Source organism: Pleurodeles waltl, chromosome 8, assembly GCF_031143425.1.
Source record: "Pleurodeles waltl isolate 20211129_DDA chromosome 8, aPleWal1.hap1.20221129, whole genome shotgun sequence".
Classification (NCBI taxonomy): domain Eukaryota; kingdom Metazoa; phylum Chordata; class Amphibia; order Caudata; family Salamandridae; genus Pleurodeles; species Pleurodeles waltl.
Window position 1 is genome coordinate 1,537,918,904 of NC_090447.1, and position 27,507 is coordinate 1,537,946,410.

Below are 27,507 nucleotides of genomic sequence, written 5' to 3' on the forward strand. Positions count from 1 at the left end.
CACTCCATTTGTCTTGGAATGCCCTGGGAGCCACAGGCTCCAAGACCCACACCTTCTGTCCAGGCTGGTAAACGGTCAGCACAGCCTCCTGGTCAAGCCACTGTTTCTGTAACTGTTGGCTGGCCTGAAGGATTTTAGTGGATTCTTCATGTACTCAGCCATCCTTGATCTGAGGCCAAGCACATAGACCACAATGTCTTGTTTGGGAGGCTTAAGAGTTTGCTCCCAGTCTTCTCTAACAGGAGCAAGGGAACCCCTAATAGGGTCCCCAAACAAATGTTCAGCTGTAGCCCACTCCCTTCTGAGGGACCTCCCTATAGATGAAGAGGAGGCAAGGTAATGGGACATCCCACCTCCTTCTGAGCTTTTCTGAGAGTCCCATTATCATGCCATTTAGATTCTTATTAAACCTCTCAACTAAGCATTTGTTTGAGGATGGTAAGGGGTGGTGAACTTGTAAGTAACAACACACTCTTTCCACATTGCTTTAAGGTAAGCAGACATGAAGTATGCACCCCTGTCTGATACTATCTCTTTAGGAAAACCCACCCTGGAGAAAAATCCCAGGAGGGCTTTGGCCAATGCAGGATCTTTCGTGGTCCTAAGAGCAGTGGCCTCTGGGTATCAACTACTATCAGGATTAATATATTACCAGAGGCTGTTGGGGGGTCCCGGGGGCCAACAATATCCACCCCAACCTTCTCAAAGGGAACCCTAACCACTGACAGTGGGATTAAAGGGGCCTTTGGGTTGCCAGCTGTCTTGCCACTGATTTGACAAGTGACACAATAGCAACAAAACTCCTTGGTGTCTTCTGACATATGGGGCCAGTGAAAGTGAGGGGCAAGTCTGTCCCAGGTCTTGCTTTGCCCGAAGTGGCCTTCAATGGGAATATCATGAGCGAGAGTTAACAGGAACTCCCTAAACTCCAGAGGGATGACCGGTCTCCTGGCTGCACCAGGTTTAGGGTCCCTTGCTTCTGAATAAAGGAGACTGTTATCCCAGTACACCTCATGGGTACCACTGACAACCCCTGCCTCTTGTGCTGCAGCTTGCTGCCTTAAGATCTTCAGTGTGGGACAGGTTTGCTGTCCTTACTGAGTTCCTCCCTGGTGGGCCCCCTGCACCCAAGAGTTCAGCTGTGTCAACTTGAATCTCCTCTGTTGTAGGTTCCTTCAGGAGTTGAATCCTCGCTGGAGCAGGGAGTATCTTTTTACCCTTTCTGTTCTTTTGTTTGGGAGCATCCTGGGCCATTGTTCCAGGCTCCAGGGTTCCTTCTTCTTTTTGTTTCTTGACATGTACTCTAGTGAGGACAAAGATATGCCCAGGGATGCCCAGCATTGCTGCATGGGCCTCCCATTCCACTTCAGCCAAAGCTGAAGTCTTCAAGTCATTACCTAGCAGACATTCTACAGGTAGATCAGAGGACACTACAATCTTTTTAGGGCCAGTAACCGCTCCCCCCTAGCTGAAATCAATAACTGGCAAGGGGTTACACAAACTGTTATTATGAGTATCAGTCACTTGGTACGTGTGACCAAGTAGGTGTTGCTCAGGAGACACCAGTTTTTCAGTCACCATAGTGACACTGTCACCTGTGTCCCTGTAGGCCTCAGCCTCAACACCTTTGGTTAGGGGATGATGCCTGTACTTACCCATATTAGGGGACAGGCTGCAAGGGTGGCAAAGTCAATGCTCCCATCAGAGACCAACACAGCCTCAGTGGTCTTTCTAACTAGCCCAGATCCCACTACAGTTCCCAAGGCGAGCCTAGCTACACTTTTGGACTGACTACTATTGTTGTTTCCACCACTACTCCTATTGCTTGGGGCACTAGGAATAGAAGTAGTGTTAGTAGTGGTGGGGGCTTGGTGCCTTTCTTTGGACTGGAGCTGTCTCCTGCCCTATGACCTTTGTTTTTACACATGTAGCATCAAGGCTTTTAAAGTTGGAAGAAGAGGAAGAGGATTTATTCCCACCCCCAGAGGAGTTTTGTGGGCCTGATGAAGACTCTTATGTTTATCTTGGTCCCCACCCTTGTCCTGATGCTTACCTTCTTCCTTCTCTTTGTGGTCACCCCCTGTGTGAGTTTTCCTACTCACCCTGGTGCAGACCCATTTGTCTGCCGTCTTTCCCAGTTCTTGGGGCGAGGTCAGATCAGAGTCCACCAGGTACTGACGCAGCTGATCAGAAATACAGTTGTTCAACGTGTGCTCTCTCTCATGTATACGCCCTGGTAGTCACTCACTTTGCTCCCATGCAACCAGCCCTCCATAGCTTTCACAGAACAGTCCACAAAATCAGCAGAATATTGGGAGGACTCCTTTTTGGTTTCCCTGAACTTGATTCTGTATTGTTCAGTGGGCAAACCAAAACCTTCTAGCAGTGCACTTTTCAAAGCTGTATAATTGTCTGTATTTTCCTCTCTGACAGTGAGGAGTTTGTCTCTGCCCCTGTCAGAGAAGGAGAGCCACAACATTGCTGCCCACTGTCTTTGGAGGGCCTTTTGAACTTTACAGGCCCTCTCCAAAGCAGTGAACCATTTGTAGATATCATCTCCCACCTTGTAAGGTGGGACTATCTTGCCCAGGTTCCTGGAATCATAGGAGTCCTTACTGATTCTGGTGTCTCTGAAGCTAAGATTGCTGCCACCATGGGCTGCTAACCCCAAACCCTGTCTTTCATTCTCCACTGCCAAGGTCTCCCTATCTAAGGCCAGCTGTTGCTGTTGCAGCCTCAGCTTGGCCTCCTCTGACCTCAGGTCCTAATCTCCCTGTTTAAGGAATCTTCCCCTGAGGTGGAGCAGTGGGTCACCTCAGATACTAAGGAGGCATGGGAATGGACAGAGTAGGATCGATCCCTCCTTCTGGGAACCCTCGGTGCCAACCCTCTAGGAGTAAAGGTTGGCCTACTGGAAGGACCCCCGCTCACTACCTGCAGCACTCCTGGGCTGTGGTGTTCCCCAGGTTCCTCCTGACCCTCCCCGGTGCAGCCTAAATCTACCCTGTCTAGGACTGGAGGGTCAGCTTCTACTTCTTCCTCCTCCTGTGTGCCAGCATTGTCTTCATCAGCCTGGAGGACTAAGCCAAGAAGCAGACTTTTATTGGGATTTCTCGCTGTCTTCCATTCCTACTTGTGCACATCTCCCTAAGCTCTTGGAAGGTGTGACTCCCATATTGAGAGTCTGTGGCCTGAGAATTGTGCTCTACTGAAGACATTTTCTTGCTAGAGTAGTGTTGTTGTACCTAACTACTCTAACAACTAGGCTCACAGAAAGGTTTGGAGCAAGGGCTATGTTAAACCGCTAGCTTACCAAAACTTAGGGAAATAGAAATCCTAACATCTAAGTGCAGTGTGTACCTAGCATCTAAGTGCAGTGTGTACCTAGCATCTAAGTGCAGTGTGTACCTAGCATCTAAGTGCAGTGTGTACCTAGCATCTAGTAATGGCCTTTCCTGTGGAAAGTAACCCGTGACAGAGTGATAAGGCAATTGCAAGTGTCGTATCCCTCCGCTGCACCACCAATGAAGGAAGCTGGCCTGGTGTGTGGTGAGCACCGATGGTGTTATCACCCTATACCAGGCCCAGGTATCCCCTAGTAGTGAGGTGTAGACAGAGTCCAGGAAGCCAGGCTCTCTAGAGGTAGCTGTGGGTGAGCAGCCAAGGCTTGTCTAGGAGACATGCAAAGCTCATGCAATACACCTGTAGTCACACAGTGCTCACACACATGAAAGAAAATACTCAGTGTTACAAAAATAAAGGTACTTTATTATAGTAAGACAAATACTAAAACACTCTATAGGCAATACTTCACTAGGAGGTGAGTAAACACAGTATTATATACACATTAGAAGTCAGTGATTAGCATAGAAAGCAATAGCAAATAGTAAAAACAATAGAAAATATTGAAGGCCCTAGGGGGAGACCAACCAATATACTAAGTAAGTGGAATGTGAAAGGCACACCCCCACCCAAGGAAGTGGAATCTGTAGTGGGGAGATGGAGGAACTAGGAACCCCAAAAGGTAAGTACCAGGGTGCCCCCCAGCGACCAGGAGAGAAGAGGTAAGTACCTGGTTTTGTCCCCAAACCCACAGGAGAACTTTGGAAAAGGACTGTGCAAGACTGGAAGAACCCAAAGGTGGATCCTGACAGAAGAGGACCTGCAAGAGAAGGAGACCAAGTTCAGTTCAAGATGGACTGTCCGGTTGGGGCAGGAGCCACTACCCACCATTCTGGAGATGCAGGACCAGGTCGAAGGTGGAGACAAGGGGTCAGCTCTGCAGCACCGGAGCAGGAGAAGAGTTCAAGAAGTGATGCAGGTGATGTCCCATGACAGAAGAAGAGTTGCAGTCAGTCAGTGGTGTTGGAAAACCACCAACAAGCCTTGGCAAAGCAAAAGTCGCAGTTGAAGAGTTGCAGAGCTGCCAGGGACCAGCAAGGTCCAGGGGGACTCTACCTAAGGAGGGGAGTCCCAGGTGACCCTCAGCAGTGAGGAGAGTCAGAAGACGAGGATGCATCCCCCACAGGCAACTCACAGGCAGGAGGCACAGGAATCACTGTAAGGCCCACTCAGCACACCTGGAGAGAAGTCCCACGTGGTTGGAGCAGCAGGCAGGAGGCTGTGCTTTACAGGGAAGAGTTTTGGAGGCCAGGGATACACAAAGCCTGAAGATACCTTGGAGATACCTTGAGAAACAAACAAGCCTTGGTAGCTGCAAGAGTTGTGGTGCACAGGGGTACTGTCCTGCAAGGAGAGGCAAGGGCTTACCATCTCCTAAGTTGGACAGCTGGTAGAGAGGACCAAGGGGACCACTCCAGACCACCACCTGTGATGCAGGATCCATGCAGTTCTGGAGGAGAGCCGATCCATACAGCCAGTTGTTGTTGCAGTTGGTGTCTGTGGATGCAGGGGAGTGAGACTCCTTCACTCCAAGGGAGATTCCCTCTTGCTTCTGGTGCAGACTGAAGACTCATCACCCTCAGAGGATACACAGCCAGGGAAATGTAGCAGTTGCTGGAAGGAGCCTGAGAAACAATGTTGTAGAGTGGAGTCGTCGCTGGAATTGCAGATTGTCCATTCCTGGAGGATCCAGTTGCTGTCCCAGTGGCCAGAAGAAGAAGTAAACAATGCAGAGGATTCCTGCTGGAATATTGCACGTCGAATCCGAGGACCCACCCAGGAAGGAGACCCTAAATAGCCCAGGAAGTGGGATTGGTTACCTAGCAGGGTGACCACTTATCAGGAGGGGGCTGTGACATCTCCTGCCTGACCTGGCCACTCAAAAGCTCCCAGGCGCCTTTGCCCACCTTGGATTCAAGATGGCAGAATCAAGAAGACACCTGGAGGAGCTATGGGCACAACCCCTGGGGTCGTGATGGACAGGGGAGTCGTTACTTCCCTTTCCATTGTCCAGTTTCGTGCCAGAGCAGGGGCTGAGGGTCCCTGGACTGGTGCAAACCGGTTTATGCAAGTAGGGCACCAAATATGCCCTTCAAAGCATACTGGTGGCTTGGGGAGGCTACCCCTCCTAAGCCATGTATCACCTATTTCCAAAGAGAGAGGGTGTTACCCCCCTCTCCCACAGGAAATCCTTTGTTCTACCTTCCTCTGCCTGAGCTGATCAAGCAGCAGGAGGGCAGAAACCTGTCTGTGGAGTGGGAGCAGCCCGGAAAACCCCAGAAGACTGGTAGGAGCAATGCTGGGGGTCCTCTAAGGAGCCCCCAGAGTGCATGGAATCATACTACCAATACTGACATACTGAGTATTGGGGTACTATTCAGACATGTTTGATACCAAACAATCCTAGGTTCGGAGTTACCATTGTGTAGCTGGACACAGATAGTGACCTGTGTCCAGTAGACGGGTAAAATGGCACTTACGTAGTCCAGTGTAATGTAGCTGGAATTCATAGGAATGCCTCTGCTCATGCAGGGGTGCACTCAAACACAGGGACCTGCACGCTGCCCTCTGGGCTAGAAGGGCCTACCATAGGGGTGACTTACAGTGACCTGGTGCAGTGACCTGTAGTGAAAAGGGTGCATGCACCTTTTCCCTGAAGGCTGCAATGGCTGGCCTGCAGAGAGGTTTTGCTGGGGCTCCCATGGGTGGCACAATACAAGCTGCAGCCCATGGAGGACCCCTGGTGCCCCAATGCCTTGGGTATCTGGGTACCATATACTAGGGTCTTATATGGGTGCACCATTGTGCCAATGGAGGGGGTGCTAATTCCTAAGCATCCAAATTGGGAGGGAGAGAGCACAGTCACTGGGGTCCTGGTTAGCAGGACCCCAGTGAACACAGTCAAAACACACTGACAGCAGGCAGAAAGTGGGGGTAACCATGCCAAAAAGAGGGTACATTCCTACACCAAGGGCCCCAGGGGGTGGGGGGGTCCAAGTGGCCACCCCATATCAAAGATCAGCCCCAGGGAAGTGGCTGTCCACAGGGCTCGGGGGTTCTTGGCGCCCCTACCAGCTTACTAATTTTTAGCCGCGGTTAGGTTGTCATCCCCAGGGCTCAACTAGCCTCAGGAGGGGGGGCACTGAGTGCCCCCCTCCTTTCTTTTAAATAATGCCCCCGAGACCTGACCCTCCCAGGGGCTTTTTCCAAAACAAGTGCGGGAGGTAATTTCTATACCAAATATTGATACATCTGGCCCTAGGTCCTAACTATAACTACTGAGTAGCGACAGCCAGTAGGTTATATATATATATATATATATATGTGTGTGTGTATTGTATTTTTATTTATTTTTTAAAGTTAAAGAATTGTATTTATTTAATGCTAGTTGCTATGGAGTGATATCTTCTATGGGAGTGTGTTGCAGTTCCTGTGAGTGGCCATGTGTGGTTTTTGACGTACTCCGAGGCTGGAGTACATTTACTACTATTGTGTCACGTTTGGGGCTATAGTAATTTTAGAAGTGTAGTTTGTGAATAGCAATAGTGTCATGCTTTTATGTAAGGGTGTTTGTAGTAGCCTGTCCTCCCTAAACAACCTCTTTTCTTTGCCCTAAACCTCTCCCATTTAGGAGTAGATATTTCACATTTTCCCACACTACCCCTTGTCCCTCATTCCATGCCAGTACCCTTGGCGTGGTGCATGAGGTCTACACCGTGCTATGTAGCGCTGAATGACCAGGACTGTTTGTGTTACAGAGACCTGGACCGCCATCACCACAGTCATCACACTCAGCCCGGGAACCAGGCCCAATGAGAACAGCACAACAGGCAGAGGTAAATATACCAAAGAAGGGCAGGTGTGTTCAGCTCCAGCCCAAAACAAGGAGGTTGCAGTAAAGCTATTTCAATATATGCACAGCCTGTTTCAAATCTATCCAGATGTATTTACAGTCTGGCCTAAATCTATCCATATGTATGCACAGTCTGGTGCAAATCTATCCATATGTATGCACAGTTTAGTGTAAATCTATATGTAGGCACAGTGTAGTGTAAATCTATCCATATGTATGCACAGCCTGGTTCAAATCTATCCGTATGTATGCACATTCTGGCACAAATCTATCTGTATGAATGCCCAGTCTGGTGTAAATCTATCCATGGGTATGCACAGCCTGGTGCAAATCTATCCATATGTATGCACAGTCTAGTGCAACTCTATCCACATGTATGCACATCCTGGTGCAAATCTATCCGTATGTATGCACAGTCTGGCGTAAATCTATCGGGGAGTATGCACAGTTTGGTGTAAAGCTATCCGGATGAATGTACAGTCTGGTGCAAATCTATTCAAGAGTATGCAAATTCTGGTGTAAATTTATCCGCATGCATGCACAGTCTGGTGTAAATCTCTCAGGCAGTATGCAAATTCTAGTGTAAGTCTATTTGGATGTATGCAATGTCTGAAGTAAGACATTTTGGGTGGATACACAGTCTAGAGTAAATCTGCTGGGTGTTTGCACGAGTAGGTCTATCTAGAATTATGCATAGTCTGGTGTAAAACTTTCTGGAAGTATGCATAGTCTGGCATAGGTCTGTCTGGGTGTCTGAACAGTCTGGTGTAAATCACTTTGGATGTATGCACAGTCTGATGTAAATCTAGCTGGATGTATGCACATTTGGTGTAAATCTATCTTGGTGTATAAACTATCTGATATAAATCTATCTGAGTGCGTGCATTGTCTAGTGTAAAATCATCTGGGTGTGTGCATTGTATGGTGTAAAACCATCTGGGCGTATGCACTCTATGGTGTAAAATCACATGGATGTATGCACTGTCCAGAAACAAACAACCTGGATGTGTGCATTGTATGCACAGTCTGGTGTAAAACCATCTGGGTGTGTGCATTGTCTGATGTAAAACTATCTGGATGTATGCTCACTCTGGTGTAAATCTCTCTGGGTGTATGCACCATCTGGTGTAAAACCACCTGGGTATGTGCACTTTCCAGAGCAAAATCATCTGAGCGTATGCACTGTCTGGTGTAAAACTATTTGGGTGTATGAACTGTCCGGTGTAAAACCATCTAGGTGTGCACGCAATGTGATATAAATCTATCTGGGTGTATGCACTGTCTGGTGTAAAACCATCTGGGTATATGCACTGTCTGATGTAAAACTTTCTGGGTGTATGTACTGTCTGGTGTAAAACCATCTGGGTGTGTGCATTGTCTGGTGTAAAAGAATCTGGGTGTATGCACAAGGTGGTATACATCTATCTGTATGCATGCACACTCTGGTGTAAAGCTATCTGGATGTATGCACTGTCTGATGTAAATCTGTCTGGGTGTATGCACTGTCTGGTCAAAATCTATCTGGGTGTATGCAGTGTCAGGTGTAAAACTTACCTGGGTGTTTGCAAAGTCTGTCTTCAGAATATTCGCACATTGGGCCATATTTATACTTTTTGATGCACAACTGCGCCAACGCAGTTGTGCGTCAAAAAATTTAACGCCATTCCAACGCACCATGCGGGAGCCTTATTTATTGAATGGCGTTAGCCGGCGCTGCGGACTGGTGTGCGTCAAAAAAAATGACTCACACCAGGCAGCGCCGGCGTAGGGGAAAATGGAGCTTGGGCGTCAAAAAATGTCAGTCAGGCTGAGGCAAAATTTTGGCCTCAACCCGATTTGCGCCATTTTTTTTGACGCCCAAACCCCATTGAAATGACTCCTGCCTTAGCAAAGACAGGAGTCATGCCCCCTTGCCCAATGGCCATGCCCAGGGGACTTATGTCCCCTGGGCATGGCCATTGGGCATAGTGACATGTAGGGGGGCACAAATCAGGCCCCCCTATGCCACAAAAAAAATTAAAAAAAATACTTACTTGAACTTACCTTAAGTTCCCTGGGATGGGTCCCTCCATCCTTGGGTGTCCTCCTGGGGTGGGAAAGGGTGGCAGGGGGTGTCCCTGGGGGCAGGGGAGGGCACCTCTGGGCTCCGTCTGAGCCCACAGGTCCCTTAACGCCTGCCCTGACCCAGGCGTTAAAAAACGGCGCCCATCAGGCTGGGCGTAGTTTTTTAAGGCCTGCCGTCAAAATGACGTCACAGTATAAATATGGGGCACAGGCCTTAAAGTCATTTTTTAGAAGGGAATGCCTACCTTGCATATAATTAACGCAAGGCTGGTTCACCCTTCTAAAAAATGGCGGACATGGTGGAACTTTGACGCCCGCTGCGTCGGACGTCAAAGTATAAATATGGGGCAATGTTTGCGCCGAATGTGCGTCAAAAATTTTGACGCACATTCGGCGCAAACAGAGTATAAATATGCCCCATTGTGTTGTGATACCATTTGGAAGTATGCACTCTCTGGTGTCAATAGATGTATGCATCTGGTGTAAGACTATGTGGGTGTGTCAGGTGTCTCTGGATGAATGTACAGTCAGACATAAAATACGCTGGATGTATGCACAGTTATGTTTAAATTCCTCAATGTGTATATACCTGTGTGTAGTGTGTATTCTTTAGGATGGTGTAAATCACTTAAGGAGGTTGCACTCTTGGGTGCAACACTCTGTTGGTGCACACACACTGTAGCAAGAAGCCTTCTTAGATGTATGCACGCTAGCGTAAAACACTTTGAATAATGGCGCACTACAATGTAAATCTCTCCCGGTGTACCCACTCTAGCATGAAACACTTTGAATAAAGGCGCAGTCTGATGTAAATGTCTCCGGGTGTACGCACGCTAGTGTAAAACACTTTGAATAAAGGCGCAATCTGATGTAAATCTCTCCTGTTGTATGCACAATCTGATGTCTTGTGCGTACACACACACTGTCTGGTGTATTACCCTATAGCTTACGTAGTCACACTTTAGAAATGGTAAACATTATCACCTGCCCTGATATGCATACTAAGGCAGTGTGTTGGACCGGGCCCTTTTTGCAGGGTCATCCCCAAACTCTGTGTGTGAAGTGTATGTGTATATTGGCTTTTCATGATTGGCATGTTTGATTTACTAGTAAGTCCCTAGGAAAGTGCACTAGAGGTGCCCAGGGCCTGTAAATCCAATGCTACTTGTGGGCCTGCTGCACTGGTTGTGCCACCCACATAAGTAGCTCTGTAAACATGGCTTAGACCTGCCACTGCTGTGTCTGTGTGTGCAGTTTTAAACTGCGAATTCGACTTGACAATTGTACCCACTTGCCAGGCCCAAAACGTCCCTTTTTATACATGTAAGGCACCCAAATGGTAGGCCCTAGCTAGCTCCATGGGCAGGGTGCAGTGTATGTTAAAGGTGGGACATGTACTTAAGTGTTTTACATGTCCTGACAGTGAAATACTGCCAAATTCAGTTTTCACTGTTGCAAAGCCCATCTTTCTCACAGGTTAACATGGGGCTGCCTTTAGATATCTTTTAAGTGCTGTTTCCCTTTGGGAGCAGATAGAAATGTGGAGTTTGGTGCCTCTGAACTCCCAATTTAAAAAAACATCTTTTGGTAAAGTTGGTTTTTACATTGTCAGTTTGAAAATGCCACTTTTAGAAAGTGGGCATTTTCTTGCTGAAACCATTCCGTGACTCTGCCTGCTTGTGTATTGCCTGCACGCTGACACCAGAGCCCGTTTCCCTTCGACTTCAGGATTAGGGTTTGATGGGCTTATCATGGCCTCTCACCGTACAGCGTCATAAGGCCAGAAACCATCACCTCCACGGCTTCTACATTACAACTATCGTGAACATCCAATTTGGAAACACTACTAGCCGCTTGAGGACTACATGCTCATTTAATGATTTACATGGAAATTTCACATCTTGTACATATTCGCCTTGAAAAAGTCCCTTGGACGAAACACGTGTTGGCTGTATTCTGGATAGTTCATATTTTTTGTTTACACAAGGAATTAAAGTTCATATATGTGTGAAAACGACATTTTCAAACTTCTGACCCTTTTTTCACTTTGGATTATACTTTTTGGACTGCTTCCAGGAGTGCCCTGGTATTTTGTTCTGAAAATTAACTTTCTAGCACGGTTTAAAGGAAGTTCTCCTGTTCTTTTTCAGATCTAGTGCATCTAAATATCCTTGGTGGTTGGGTAATATTACCAGGTTCAGCACCAATCTAGGACTCTTTGGATCTACCAATCAGACATTACTATCTAGACAGATGTGCGAATGTTAGGCATTAACCATTGTTGTTTCTTTACCTGCTTGTGTATTGCCTGTCTAGGTCAGACTGACAGTTGGGCTGTTTGTGAATCCCCTCTAGACAGTGACACAAAGGGAGCCGGGGTGTAGCCTGCATATCCTGATGGGCCATCTGGGCCAGAGTGGAGGGAGGAGCTGACACTTACACCTGAATGGGCTGTGCCTGCCCTCACACAATGCAGTCTCCAACTCCCTAGTGTATGTCTGGAGCCAGGCTTGGGCAAGGTAGGATCTTGTGAACAACAGAGACTTTCCTTTGAAGTATGCCTACTTCAAAGGCAGAAAGGGGTATAAATAGAGGCCCCAAAACCCCAGATTTTTAGATCACTTCTGGATTCAAGAGGAACCTCTGCCAAGGAGAAGAGCTGAAGAGCTGGAGGAGGAGTACTGCCCCTTTGGCGTGTGTGCTTTTCTGGGTTGGCCTGCAGTTGCTGCTTCTGCCTGAAAGAGGACAAAGACTGGACTTTGTGGTATATTCCTGCTTGTGAAGAATATCCAAGGGCTTGGATGGAGCTTGCCTCCTGTTCTGAAGACTCCTGCCCAGCCAAGTGGTGCCCCATCCAGTCTCTGGGCCCTTGAGATGTGAAGTTGGCAGAAGAAGGACTGAAATCCACGCCCAGAACACTGTGGGGGGAAATTTCGATGCACTACCTGCAACGCGTCTGAAAAATGACGCACTACCCGCTTCGTGGCTAAAATTGATGCTCCACCTGCATTGCGGCTGGGAGATCGATGCATCGCAGCTGAAAAACAATGCAGTACCCACTTGTGGCTCCTGATAATGACACAAATCTCATGCAGTGCGGTTTTCCGACACCGTGCAAGCAGATTTCTCACGCATCATCGCTAGATGTCAAAAATCAACGCAAGCTGACGCAGATCCGAGGTGGCCTGTCTGGAAATTGATGCATCGCTCTCTTGTGGGAGAGAAAAATAACGCATTGCCTACCTGACTGAAGACAAGCATCACTGACTTTTTTGACGCACGCTCACCTATGCAGCTTTATTTTTGATGCAAACCAGGTACTTTGAGTAACAATGGCCCTATTTCTAACAGAGTAACATACCAGGCTATACATACAAAGTTAACCACATTAATTTGCATAAAAAGCCAGTTTATCCAAGAATGTATATCATCATTTATCACATTTTGTTTCACAATGAAAAACTCACATTCATTTTCATGTCTAAAAAAATCACTGTATCCCAATCAGTGCACTGATTTAAGAACCATTACATTAAACCAATTGATTTAATGATAGCATTCTGCACCCTTCATACAATTCAGGAAATTATTTACTCCACAAATCATTGTTCCAGCATCTCGTCTTAGTAAAAATATGATTTGTTTTTCTGACCCATCTCCCAGTGTTAGGGTTAATCAGAACTATTTTGCTGCAGTTTGCAGCCTTTTCACTGCCAAGGTTTTTTTTTCATAAACAAGTTTTATTGATTTTATTGAAACATTGGCCCAGATTTAAGAGCCCCTAGCGCCATTCCATGCCACATTAACGTAAGTTGTTTTACTCTACTGTGCCATTGTTAGGCCAAAAACACTGCGCCATATTTACAAAGTGCCGCAATGCTTTGTAACCCTTTGCGCCACATTATGCTTGCGCCAGGCATGATGTATGCAAGGGGGGCATTCCAGCACTAGGGGGCCAAAAAAACAGCGCAAAGAAATCTAAAAGATTTCTTTGCGTCATTTTTATCTGCACTTTTAATGCCTACTAAGTGCAATTACAATGGGCCTCTGGGTGCTTTGCAGGATTAGTCTTAAAAATTTGACGCCAATCCTGCAAAGGGCCGGACTAGCATAAAAATGTATGACGCTAGTCACTCTGACTACCGCCATGGTGGGCCGTATTTTAAATACGGCGCACACATGGTGGTGTTAGGAGGGCGCCAAGGGGCGCAAGAAAAGTGATGCTGCACTAAGTGCGGTGCCACTTTTCATAAATCTGCCCCATTGTGTCCAAACAAGTCACAATATCTGTCCTCACTCCAAGGCTTTTGTGCATGCCTTTTCCTCTTCGTTTTCTGAAATGTTTCGATCATCAGGGCATGTAAAGGCTTAAAACAAGGGACAGTCCAACACAATGATCTCTAAAGTTCACTTCTCCCAGTGATCTATCAATCAATCCAGATTTATAAAGCGTGGTTAATCACCTGTGAAGGAATCCAGGCTCTAAGGGACGTGCTGCAAAGGTGGAATCAGTTGAACAGCCAGGTCTTGAGCCTTTCGGAATACTATGAGCGAGGTGGAGGTCCGGATGTTCAGGGGAGATCATTCCAGGATTTCACCATGAGGTAGGAGAAGGAGCATCCTCCCCTGTTGCATGGTGGGATGCAGGGTGTGCGAGGGAGGCTAGACGCAGGTGTCTGGAGGGTTGGTGGAGGTTCAGGCGGTGGTTGATGTATGCTGGTCCTTGGTTGTGCACGGCCTTGTAGGTGTGGGTCAACATCTTGAATTGAAATCTTTTCTGTGTTGGTAGTCAGTGAGGTTTCTTGAGCTGGGGCTGATGTTGGTCTGTTTGGGGAGGCCCGTGATGAGTCTGGTCGCAGCATTCTGTAAGGTTTGCAATCTCTTCAGGAGGTCTGTGGTGATTCCCGCATAGAGTGCAACAGGCAGACAGCTCAGCACATCAGCCAACGCAAAGTACTATATCAGTGCCATCAGTAAGGCCACCAACAGAAGCAGAACACTGGTCAAGACAAAAACTGCATCAACCCCCTTCCGAACTCACCTATTCCTCACTCCACTGCAATGCAAAGCGATCAGCTCCTTCTTCAGTAAAAAAATACAGAAGTTCTGACAGCGAATCGACAAAACTAAACTTACTTTATCTCTTAGACACCCCCTCCTGTAGAATCCTGCACTGGTCATCCTTCAAAGCCTTATCTCTCTGCAACCGCTCTGACACTCTCATCTCGCTCAAAGCCACTTCTTGTAAAGATGGGCTCTTAGTTACAAGAGAGCTGCGCCACCTGGGCGTCACTTTATGCGTGCCTCGCAATCATATCTATGAGGCGACGCACATCCACCCTGCGTGGCTTTTCATGGCCTCATAGATAGGGAGTAAGGAAAGGAACTGCAAAGCGCGGTGTTGCCTTACCCTGCATCAAGGAGGCATTCCATGGGTGCTGCAGTGCGTGTTCCCTCCCAACAGATGGATTTTGACACTGCCCCAAATATACAAAATCACGTAAACCTGGTGCCGCACCAAAACCTTATGCCTCCCAGAGCAGGCGTAATGAGGAGAAATATTTTCATTTATCCTCATTTTTTCTTCTTTCCATGTGTGCTGCGTTCTGTCACACTCATAGAATGAAGAATATACCTGCACGGATTGTTTTTCTGCAGGTGCCCCTTCCTGCACATAAATAATCCTGACAACAAGCACACACCCTTGCACCATGGTGCAAGGGTGCCTGCATTGGCACTAAGCACCAAATTGTGCACTGGTGCTGGTTGAAAGCACAAGCATGCACTCTATCTCATAGATACTGTGCATTCCTTCCCTTTCAATTTGATGTAGGGCAGTGCAGCATAAAAACTTGTGACCCTGCCATACGCCAAATCTCTGTAAATGAGGCCCATGAAGTTTTACCATCGTCCTGCATCAAAGTTCTCTCTCGAGGCCCTCTCTCACCTCTGCTCACCACTGTCAATGCCTCTCTCACTCAAAGCATCTTCCCAGCAGCTCTCAAGACAGGCCAGATCCTCCCACTACTAAAGAAGCCTATAATAGATACCGATGAGCATGCCAGTTACCAGCCTGAGAGAAAAGGCCTCTTTTGTCATGGTTAGCCATTATTTTGGTATTTGATTTGGTCTCTAAATTGTTGGAGACCAGGGCCCCTGCTAACATGGGGCCAGATGTACCAAACGTTTTGCGACTCGCAAACGGCAAAATTTGCCGTTTGCGAGTCGCAAAACGCGTATCCCAATGCAGAAATGCATTTTGCGAGTCGTTACCGACTCGCAAAATGCATTTCAGACTCACAAATAGGAAGGGGTGTTCCCTTCCTATTTGCGAGTCGCATTGGGATGCAATACCATTTGCGACCGCATATGCATCGCAGTTACCATCCACTTCAAGTGGATGGTAACCCAATCGCAAATTGGAAGGGGTCCCCAGGGGACCCCTTCCAGTTTGAGACTGGACCCCAAATTATTTTTTCAGGGCAGGGAGTGGTCCAAGGGACCACTCCCTGCCCTGAAAAAAACCGAAACTAAAGGTTTCGTTTTTTTTGTAGTGCAGCTCGTTTTCCTGTTAGGAAAACGGGCTACACTTCAAAAAAAAAAAACTGCTTTATTGAAAAGCAGGTCGCTAACATGGAGGTCTGCTGACGACAGCAGGCCTCCATGTTAGCGAGTACCTATACTCGCTATGGGGCCGCAATTTGCGACCCACCTCATGAATATTCATGAGGTGGGTCATTGCGACCCCATTGCGAGTAGCAGTCGGTGTCTGAGACACCGTACTGCATAGCAATTTGCGACTTGCAAATTGCGAGTCGCAGGGACTCGCAATTTGCAAGTCGCAAATTGCTTTCTTGCTACATCTGGCCCATGGTTCCTTAGGCCAGATCTCTTTCCTAAAACTGATGTGATGCATCCGCACAATTGGCAACATCTTTAGCTGCCACTAAAAGTCCCTAGTAAATGCTACTTAGGTACCCAGAGCATGGGGTACTAAGGGTTGGCCCCTGAGTGCAGCAGCACTGATTGTGCGACCCTCAAAGACCATGCATCCAGATACACAGCGACTGCCATAGCAGGCTGAGCGTCCTGGTGCAATCTTAAAATGCACCCTGTCCACTATACACTGCATGCAATATTTATAAGTCACCCCCCTGGCAGGCCTTTCAGCCCTAAGGCAGGATGCACTATACTGTCTGTGTGGGCATAGATGCATGAGTTATATTCCCCTACTGTGTCCTTGCCAAACCTGTGACATAGTAAGTGAACAGAGCAGCCATTTTAATACATGTGCTGGGCACTGGTCAGTATGAGCTTCACAACTACATGATGGCTACTCTGAACCCTGGGTTGTTTGATATCAAAAAACTCAGAATGATAAATCCAATCTGGTACCAGCATTGGATTTATCCCAACATATACCTAGGGGCCACCTTAGAGGTTACCCTTGCAAAAATAACTAACCCTGGCATAGTTTCTGGCTGGTCACAACCAGCCTGCCACCACCAGACACGATTCTGGAACCATCGAGTGAGAGATGCTGCTCTCTGGTTTCCAGAACAAAGCCCGTTCTGGGCAGAAGTGCTATCACACCTCCCCCAGGCCTCACTGCCCTGCTTGTTAGCTTCAAAGGGCTTTTCGCCCTTGAAACTCCTCCCCCAAGCTTGCCGCTAGCAGCAGATGGCCGCCCCATTGCAAACCCCCACTTTTGGCCTGAGCAATGACTGGAAAACACAAAAAGAAGAGGAGGAGTGGTCAGCCCCAGCTTGGACCACCCCTAAGGTGCTGCATGTGAGGTGACCCCTCCATCTTGCATGGAAGGAAAATAGCCTATCAGGTGTAGGGAAGTGACATCTGCCCACAGGAAGTGGTCACTTAGTGGGTGTAGCCACCCTAAGGTAGATGACCCATCTGTCATTACTAGGAACCCCCTAAATGCTCACTAAATACATTATTTAGTGGGCATCCCTAGACCAGAGATTCAGATTCCAAGGACACAAGGTGACCAGCAACAAAGAAGACCCAAGGCTCTTGAACTGAAGTTCTGCTGCACCAAGAAAATGGCGACAACCCTGCCTACTGCACCCAGGACTGGACAATTGCTGCTGAGGGGTCGCTCAAAAATTGGACGGACTCTACAAATGCAGAGAGGATCTCCACATTTCTGAAAATCGCTGAAGATCTCCCTCCAGAGTGAAGGCATCATTCTCCTGCAACAAAGACAAGAAGACCTGTGAAGTCCACTTCACTGACTGGCTAATGACCAGGGGACCAGACATTGTAGCCAGACCAAACTCCACCGAACGGACCGTGAGGACAAACCCTGCAAGTGTGCCAAGTGTGGTGGCACTGCGACCTCCAGTGGCGAACCCATGCAATAGCCCTAGGTACTGGTCACCTACCATCAGACACCCAGAAGGACAGTCCATCCTGGACTGAAAAAAGATTAGGAGGAAGCCCCCATCGAGGGACTTCAGAAAACACCAGGACCTCCCTCCAGAGTTCCCCTGCTGACCTGCAAGTGACCCTCAACTTGAACTACCTCCTGCTACCAAGGGGAATTTTGCGCACAGCTCCTGACTCACAGATTTGGTCTGCACCCGGCCGCCCTGCGCCCTGCATTGAAGATCCAGCTTTGCCCTAAGCGTCTCCACCCCTTGCGACCTCCACACTCCGAGGGGATCAAGCGGACTCACTTTGAAGTCCACCTGTACAGTGCTTTTCCAAGTGGTCTTCCGCAGTGGCCTGGCACCAGCTCCAACAACTTTCTGCAGCTGCTCCTCCCAGAACCGGGAGCCAATTAAACTTCTCCAGCTGGTCCATAGGGCCCACCAAGACCTCGACATACCAGCAAAACGAGACATTAGTAACTGCATTGCCTGATTTTACATGCATTTTTTAAAGCATTTCTCCATTGATTCCTGGCGCATAATTACGGACAGAACTGAGACATGTTCTAAACTTTAAAAATTCCTAACTTAAAAAGTACTTACCCGATTTTGATGATCTTGGTGTTAAAGATTTTATAAAAATCTGAAGTATTTTTGTAAATTGGTCTTGAGTTATTCTTTTGAGTGTGTGTCTTGCTTTATTGATACTGTGAGTACAGCAAATGATTTGCTCTTCTCCAAGATTACCTAACTGCTCGACCATTCTACCATAAAAATTATAGCATTAGGTGGTCTAGTTAGTACCTCTGTAAACTAACGTGTGGTTGCCAGGACCCTCTACACAGTGTGGCTGGTTTTGCACACTACATAGAGGGTCAACCTCCTACACAGCCCATCACTCATTTACCATTTATCATCAAGATCATTAAAAAAACAGTCTATGTTCAACCATGCGACCACATCAATGCTAAGCATCTCCTGCAGGACCTCCAGTCTGGCTTCAGACGATGCTGCAGCACGGGTACCAATATCTTACTCATCGTTGATGATACTCTCTTAACAACAGATGAAGATGACCCCTGCCTCTTGTTATTCCTGTATCTCTAAGATACCTTCGGCACAGCCAACCAACCTACCCTCATACGCACTGTGGAATATCAACTGGGATTCAAGGCAATGTCCTTCACTGGTTCGCCTCCAACCTTTACATTTGACACTTGTGTGTCCACATGGGCACTTTCATGGTACAAATTATCCCTATCATCTGCGGACACCCACAGGGGTTCCATACGGTCTCCAGGACATATTCAGCCTCTACATGGAGCTGGTTGGTGCTCTGCTCACAGATTATTTCACCAAGATTCACCAAGATACCTTTGATACACAACGCTACTTGAAAGTGTCCTCTGCTTCAGACATCCAACACCTTAAACACGGGAAATGCCCTGAAGGCCAACTCCGGAACAACGAAGTCGTGGGCAACGAAAGCGGAACTAAGCTTTCGTTAACCACGACTTCGTTGTTTTCCGTTGTTTTGTGCCTTAACCACGCATGTGCTGAACAACACACATGCGTGGTTAAGGCACAAACAAGGGAGTCGCTGAGAAGGACGACACAACGAGTCAGGTAAGTGGGGTGGGGGTTGGGTTTTAGTTTTAGGGGCGGGCGTGGGGGGGTCGGGGTATTTTTAGTTTTAGGGGCGGGGTTGGGTTTTAGTTTTAGGGGTGGGGTGGGGGTATTTTTAGTCTTTGGGGTGGGGTGGGGGTGGGGGGGTTGGGGTTTTAGTTTTATGGGCGGCGGTAGGGTATTTTTAGTTTTAGGGGCGGGGTGGGGGTTGGGGGTTGAGGTTTCAGTTTTAGGGGCAGGGGTGGGGAGGTCGGGTCAGGTAAGTGGGGAGAGGTGGGGGTTGGGGTTTTAGTTTTAGGGGCGGGGTGGGGTGGTGTGGGGGTTGGGGTTTTAGTTTTAGTTTTAGGGGCAGGGGTGGGGGTTCGGGGTATTTTTAGTTTTGGGGAGGTGGGGGTAGGGGTTGGGGTTTTAGTTTTAGGGGCAAGGGTGGGGTGCGGGTCTGGTCAGGTAAGTGGGGTGGGGTGGGGGTTGGGGTTTTAGTTTTAGGGGCGGGGGTAGGGGTGGGGGGTTGGGGTTTTAGTTTTAGTTTTAGGGGCGGGGTGGGGGGTCGGGGTATTTTTAGTTTTAGGGGTGGGGTCTTAGTTTTATGGGCGGGGCGGGGCAGGGGTGGGGAGTTCAGGGTATTTTTAGTTTTAGGGGCGGGGCAGCGGTGGGTGGGTTGGTGTTTTAGTTTTAGTTTTAGGGGCGGGGTGGGGGGTCGGGTATTTTTAGTTTTAGGGGCAAGGGTGGGTGGTTGGAGTTTTAGTTTTAGGGGCAGGGGTTGTGGGGTCAGGGTATTTTTAGTTTTAGGGGTGGGGGTTGGGGTTTTAGTTTTAGGGGAGGGGCGTCGGGGGTTTAGGGGTGGGGGGTCGGGGTATTTTTAGTTTTAGGGGCAGGGTGGGGGGTTGGGGTTTTAGTTTTAGGGGCTGGTTAGGGTAGTTTTAGTTTTAGGGGCGGGTGGGGTTCGGGGGGTTTTAGTTTTAGGGGTGGGGGCCAGAGGGGACGCATGCTGGAACAATGCATGCCTATCACTAATGCCTTTACCAGGAACGCCTTTACAACAAAAAATCGTTGTTAAGGCATTCGTGGTAAAGGCATTAGTGGTAACAACGCAGTCGTTGATCCAACCTCGTTGTTCAGGCATGCGTTGTTCCGGCATTTGTTTTTCTGACATACATTCCTCAAACACGGCTCCTACATCAACCAAGCACAGATGTTCAGCACCTACCTGAAGCTCAACACTAATAAGATTGATTTCCTGGTGTTTGCCAAGAACAACAAACAAGAAACAGTAGAAATCTGGCTCAGTGGCATGAACCTTGACAGTTTTGAACCCCAAAATTTATTGATTGTTGAGTCAGTTGGATTCACTCGGAGCACACTGCCAGAAAACAAAGACGGGCTGGAACCAGCTCTATCTTCAAACAGATGTGTACTTAATTCTTCCAGAAAGTAACTTTGGAACAGCTGGCCAAGCCCTGTACTCTCCCATCTGGACGGTGGTTAATCCCTGTTTCATGGACTCCCAGACTCCACACTGGCACCCTCTAAGGGCTTCCCACACACTGCAGAACATCTCTTCTAGGGCATGAAGAAATATGACAACATCACCACCATCCTGCTGTAACCCCGTTGACTCCCCCTGCCGGCCCGCACCAGCTTCAAAACCAGCCTCATCATTTACAGAGCGATGACAACCAGCACCCCCTTTAATGTAGCAGACAAGCTGCCGTCTCTGGTGTTTCTCAACACACATGAAGTCAGGACACCATCAGACTGCAGACTAAGAAGAGTAAAAAACAAAAAAACAAGACTGAAGGCCTTTTGCATCTTGGCCCGAGGATCTGGACCAGACCCCACGTATCCGTTAGAAACACCCCAGTGTTGCTTCAAATAAGGAAACAACTAAAGACGCAAATATTTATAGAACGCTGCATCGCAATGCATCACCTGTCCCCAAAGCAGTTACCTCTCCGATCGCTTGTTGACTTTATTCTTAAAGGTATGCTCTATAGGAATGCCATACACAGACATAGATGCATACTTACATATTCCTGTCTACTGCATGTACATCATGTTTTTTTAATATGTTGCACATGCTCCCATTTGTATTACACTGGTTGGACAATAATTTGTCAGGAGAGATTACACCCTAAGGGGCAAGTATATACTGTGTCATTTCTTTCTGTTCATAGACAAACCTTGGTTGGCTGTCCTTTTATCTGACCAACCAAGTATGACAGATGATCTGGCTGATCAGAACATGGGCCACTGTGGGTCTCATTATGACTCTGGCAGTCACCAGACCGCCATGGTCATGGTCGTGGTTGGACCGCCGCCAAAGTGGTGGTCCGACCGTGACATTATGACTGTGGCAAAAGCGCCACGGTGGGACCGCTGACACCACCACATGGCCGCCAGTCGACAGCCTAGCGGTCTCGGCGGTTGTTATCCACCAGGGTGGCACTGCATGCAGCGCTGCCCTGGGGATTACGAGTCCCCTTTCCTCCAGCCTTTTCATGGCAGTAGCCCCGCCAAGCAAAGGCTGGTGGAAAGGGGGTGCCAGGGACCCCATGGGGGCCCCTGCACGACCAATGCACGTGGCATGGGCAGTGCAGGGGCTGCCATGGACAGGCCCGTCACACTTTCACTGCCCTAATTGTGGCCAGTGGAAAGCACGACGGGTGGTGCTGCACCGCCACATTGCCGCTGGTTCGATTTTGAGCCGGCGTCAATGTTAAGGCCCTGTTCCCCACTGGGCCGACAGGCAGATATGCTGTTTCCACCCACCGGCCTTGCGGCACACGCGGCCTGATGGTGGCACGAATTTTGCGGGTGGCCTCTGCCGCCTGCCAAATTCGTGATGAGGGCCTGTGTTTACAGAGGGGGATATAATGGGTGTTTTTGTGTTTCTAGCCCTTTAAATGATCAGCTAGGTGCAAATGACCTCTGTTTTCCAAGAACTCCTGGATTGAACTAGGTTGAGTTTTCCTCTCTGCATCTTGTACTGCATTCCTTGTGCATTCCCAAACACGGCTTTAACATTCGAATGCACGGACACGTGTTGGAACACAGGCATTCCAGAATCAGGCCTACAGCCCTGGCACCCGAGGCCCGGCCACCTGGGAACTGGACAGAGCCAGGACTTGTATCGTAACACCTCTTCAAGGCCTGATCCTTGAACCCTCTTGTTCTTGTCCTGAGCTCTTAAGGAAATAAAGGGGTTTGCAACTGACTCCTGCCAATTGTCCCATTAAATGTTACAGAGAAATTTCTCAAGTAATTACAGAGAGGAGGGAGAGCTTCCCTGTTAAAGTAGCCTTCATGGACTGAATTCTGACAACACATCAGTGGGCCCCTAATGCAAGCAAGAAAATGGGCCCCCATGACCCGGCCACAATTGGACACAAGACTGTTTTACCCCAGGCACTGGTGCCTCTCTCTGCACTTCCTGCTTTAAGGAGAGCTACTGCTCTGTAAGAGCCTAACCTCAGGGCAGAGAATGACGAAATAGGTGAAGTTCACTAAACAAAACCTCGGATGCCAGCGCGTTCACAAGAAATGCAACCCTGGGTAAGCAGCTGTTATGCATTCGTCACTTGTCAATGCCTCCCTATAGATAGGGCAGAATTTAAGAAACATGTTGCAGCATCCAATGCAGCGCCACTTTTCTTGCACCCCCTGCACACCCTAACGCCACCATGTGTGCGCCGTAATCATGATACGGCGCACCATGGCGGTATTAGGAACAATAGCGTCAACACTTTTTGACGCTATTGTGGTGCTTTGCTCCACTATCGTCAAAAATGTTGACGCTAGTGGAGCAAAGTGCAAGGAGGCCCATTGATTCCAATGGGTGCATCCTTTTAATGCCCGCTTTCAGCATTCGTTAAAAATGACGCCAAGATTGGCACAATGAAATCTTGTAGATTTCATTGCACCATTTGTGCGTGCCTCCTTGCGCCGGAACCCCCTCCGCGCATTCATTGTGCATGGCCATGCAGAATGTGGTGCAAAGGGTTACAAACTGAAATTGCTTTTGTTGGCATTATGACTCTGTACACTATACCCTGATAACCAGTGCCCAGGCACCTGTGGTCTCTCTTTAAAACATTGTAAATTTGCCCTTCATCTAATTGGCACATTGAAATTACTTGTAAGTTCCTAGTAAATGGTACTACCTGTGCCTAAGGCCTGTAATTTAAATGATACCAGGGGACCTGCAGCACTCATTATTGCACCCATTAGAGTAGCACTTTTAAAACATATCTCAGGATTGCCACTGAGCCTATAGTGCCTATAATGTAAATCTGGCAAAGTAGACGTTTTGCCAGGCCTAAACCTTCCAGTTTTATACATATGTTACCCCTGAGGTAGGTCCTAACAGCTCCTAGGGAAGAGTGCCTGGCATTTTCAAAGGTAGGACATGTGGGTTTAAGTTTTACATGTTTTGGTAGGCAGCACCTCCTAAAGTAGTTTTTCACTGCTGTACGGCTATTGTCTCTCATAGACTAGGAGGCCATATAGGAGTTTGGTGGATGGAAACATCTGTCTGCCAAACTCCAGACGGGGTGGTCACCGTCGTGCTGGCGACCTCCCTGATGGCCCCATTATGACTTTCCCACTGGGCTGACAGGCGGGAACCAAGGAGCCTGACACCTGGCCTGCCCTTGCTTTTGTCCCCGTATATAGTTTTGAGTCAAGACCATGGAAATGCGAAGAACTGACCAGAAGCAGTTTTGGGGGTGGGTCATTGAATTCCCCGACACAAAGGCTGGCACCAGGAATAAAAGAACCTCTCATCAGAACCCGCCCACACCTGTGAAAAATTAAAGTGAAGGACTGCCCTGCTGTTTAAGGAAAATGGACTGGCCCGCTGACTGAAGAAGGAAGACTGCGCCTGCTTGGCTTGAGCCAATGCTAACCAGAGTGACTCCAAGGTCTGACCTCCTGTGAGATCTACAGGGATACAGAGGCCTCTCTGCAACTGCTCAGCTGGCCAGCACCAACCGAACCTACCTGAGTCCTTCCCCTGCCTTCTGCTACAGTGAGCTCTGATCCTGAAGAGGTTGCCTTAAGCCCTGGACCTTTGGCTGGCATCACTGTAAACAACTCCTAGAAGAGCAGGTGACATACTGAAGTTTTGGGCTTTGGGCTCCTCGCAACTGCAAAGTGACCTCTTCGTGCCGTGACCTGACCAGGCGACCCCTAGTACAGAGCTTCAGTAGGCCCTGCTGTACGTGCCAACAGCGACCGACCGTGCCAACCAGCAATGAGAGACCTGCAGTTCACAGTGACAGCCCTTGACGATTGCCAACTTGAGGCTCCAGGGATAAACTGGCTTTTCGCGCTACAGCAAGGTCCATCCTCATGCCCATAGCCTCCTCCTCATGGTGCCCGCAACGCACAACGCAAACGGTATCCATTGCACCAGACTTGAGAAGGTACCTCTTCAACAGGGCCAGCCAGGTCCCAATATCCGACCTGTTCTCCGTCACAGTCACCATGAACTTGTGACCCAAGATCTAGCGGGACCAGATCACTGTGAGTGGTGCTTTATGCTTCTTGGGGTTAATTTCACCTAAAACTTTACAAATCGTATCTCCAGCTCTAATAATAAGCTTTTTGTCATTTTGGTGCCATTTTATTTATTACATTTTAAACTATTTTTCAAAATTGGGTTGAGATTTTTGTTGTGTTGCCTTGTCACTTTTTTACAGTTTGAGTGCTGAATAAATACTTTAAACATTGCCTCTAAGTTAAACATGACTGATTTGTGACAAGCTACCAGAGCGTTAAGCACAGGTTACCTTAGTGACTTTCATGGTTCACCCTGACAAGGAATGTGTTTATTTGAGTGTGGCTTCTGCTCCTCTCACCTAAGAGCCCAATTTGGTACATACATGCCTGACTAATACTGAGAAGCACAAGAATCATCAAATTACATAATAAAGAAGTATCACACATGCACACAAACACTCACACACATACACACACACACTAACACACACAAAAACACACAAACACTCACACACACATACACACACACACATACATACACACACACACACACATACATACCCACACAAACACACCTACACGCACCCACAAACACACACACATACACAAACACACCCACACACATACATACACAAACACACACATGCGCACACACAAACACACACATACACACTCACACACACCTACACGCACACACATATAGATACACACACAAACTCACACACACAAACACACACCATCACTCAAACACATAAACACACACACACATCCATACACACACTTGCATACACACACAAACACACACACACACAAACACCCCCAAACACACATACACAAACACCCACACACATACACACACACTTACACACACAAACACACACACAAACACACCCACCCACACACACACACAAACACACACATACACAAACACACACGTGCGCACACACAAACACCCACACACACACATACACACACACACACACACACACACACACAAGTAGGTTATAAAGTGGACCAAAGCAAATATAAGGGCACTTTTACTTTTTTGATGAACTTACTCAAAATTATCTAAAAACACTGGGGGACCTCATACAGCACCAATCATGACAAAGATGGTGTTGTGGGTGGTTCACACGTACACACGCACATACACACACAGACAACACGCACACCTTCACCCTCACACTGTAATAAGAGTAAAAATACTCATCAAACAGTGTCTTGGTGCCATTGAAAACCGTGAACACTACACTATATAAAAAGTCTGTGAAATAAGAATTCACTCTGCCTTCAACCAGTGGGGTCAGTAGACATGTTCAGGTAGAGGGGTGTAGTGTGAAGGGAGAAGTAGCATCGACCTGCTGCCCCCCTCTCTGGCATTGGCCATGTCAGGGCCTAGGAGTGGGCCACCTCTTGTTAGATTAACCAGAGTTTTTTTCTTTCTAGGACGGGGCAGCTGCATATCGCGATACCAGTGCATTCTGTATTCCGCTCTTGGTGGAGTGGGGCTCCTGATTCTGACCGCACTGCCTCTGGTGATTGGCTGCTTCTGTACCATGCCACGCGAGACCTCGCTGTGAGTATTCGACTTCCTGTAAGTTGGGGCTGGGACATGGCATGGCTTCGGCCACTGTGGTGCATCATGAACCGTAAATAACATACAAGAGCCTCCTATCTTCTTGGTCACCAGACACCATCCGCATTCAGACAAGTGTGTTCAGAGTCTACTAGTTTCCAAAAGATCATCCCACTCTATTTAAGAAAACTAGTCAGATAAAGGACCTTTTGTTTTGCGACTCGCAATTTGTGAGACGTAAAACATAATGAACAACAGTGTTCAGTACACTGTTTGCTATTCCCAATGCGGTCGCAAATGATCTACCTCATCGATATTCATAAGGTAGGTCGCAATTTGCGACCCCATTGGGAATGGCCACACTCACAGGGATGGTGGCCTGCTGAGGAAAGGAAAACGGTATGCATTTCAAACATAAAAATGAAAAGGTTTTTTTTTCATTTTTTCAGAGCAGGCAGTGGTCCGTAGGACCACTACCTGCTCTAAAAAATATATTTACTTCCATTCACTAAGGGTGAAGGGGCCCGATGGGCACCCCTTCCCATTTGCCAATGGGTTAGTACCAATTTGAAACTGGTGGTAACTATGATTGTTTTGCGACTGCAGTCACAAAACAATCTTACATACCACTGCGATTCGCAGTTAGGAAGGGATGCCCTTGGAACGCCCCCTTCCTAATTGCGACTCGCAAACCCTTTTTGCGATTCCATAAATAGATTACCAAATCACAAAATTGGGTTTGTACATTGGGAAATCCTTTTTTCTTGTCGCAAACGGCCCAATTCTGTGAATCGGTTAGTACCAATTTGAAACTGGTGGTAACTATGATTGTTTTGCGACTGCAGTCACAAAACAATCTTACATACCACTGCGATTCGCAGTTAGGAAGGGATGCCCTTGGAACGCCCCCTTCCTAATTGCGACTCGCAAACCCTTTTTGCGATTCCATAAATAGATTACCAAATCACAAAATTGGGTTTGTACATTGGGAAATCCTTTTTTCTTGTCGCAAACGGCCCAATTCTGTGAATCGGGCCGTTTGCGACCAGAAAAAAGCTTTGTACATCTGGCCCTAAATTCTTTATTTTTGGTGGTTT

The 27,507-nt window shown here is 47.8% G+C and overlaps 1 protein-coding gene across 1 annotated transcript in view; it reads left to right on the forward strand.

Annotated features, from left to right (window-relative positions):
- The window catches only part of LOC138248948 (carcinoembryonic antigen-related cell adhesion molecule 5-like), a 172,256-nt gene that overhangs the window by 111,559 nt on the left and 33,190 nt on the right, over positions 1–27,507 (forward strand). The window contains exons 7-8 of the mRNA XM_069202978.1: positions 7,161–7,238; positions 26,281–26,410. Coding sequence (XP_069059079.1) covers positions 7,161–7,238; positions 26,281–26,410 — 208 coding nt within the window. The remainder of the gene's footprint in view (positions 1–7,160; positions 7,239–26,280; positions 26,411–27,507) is intronic.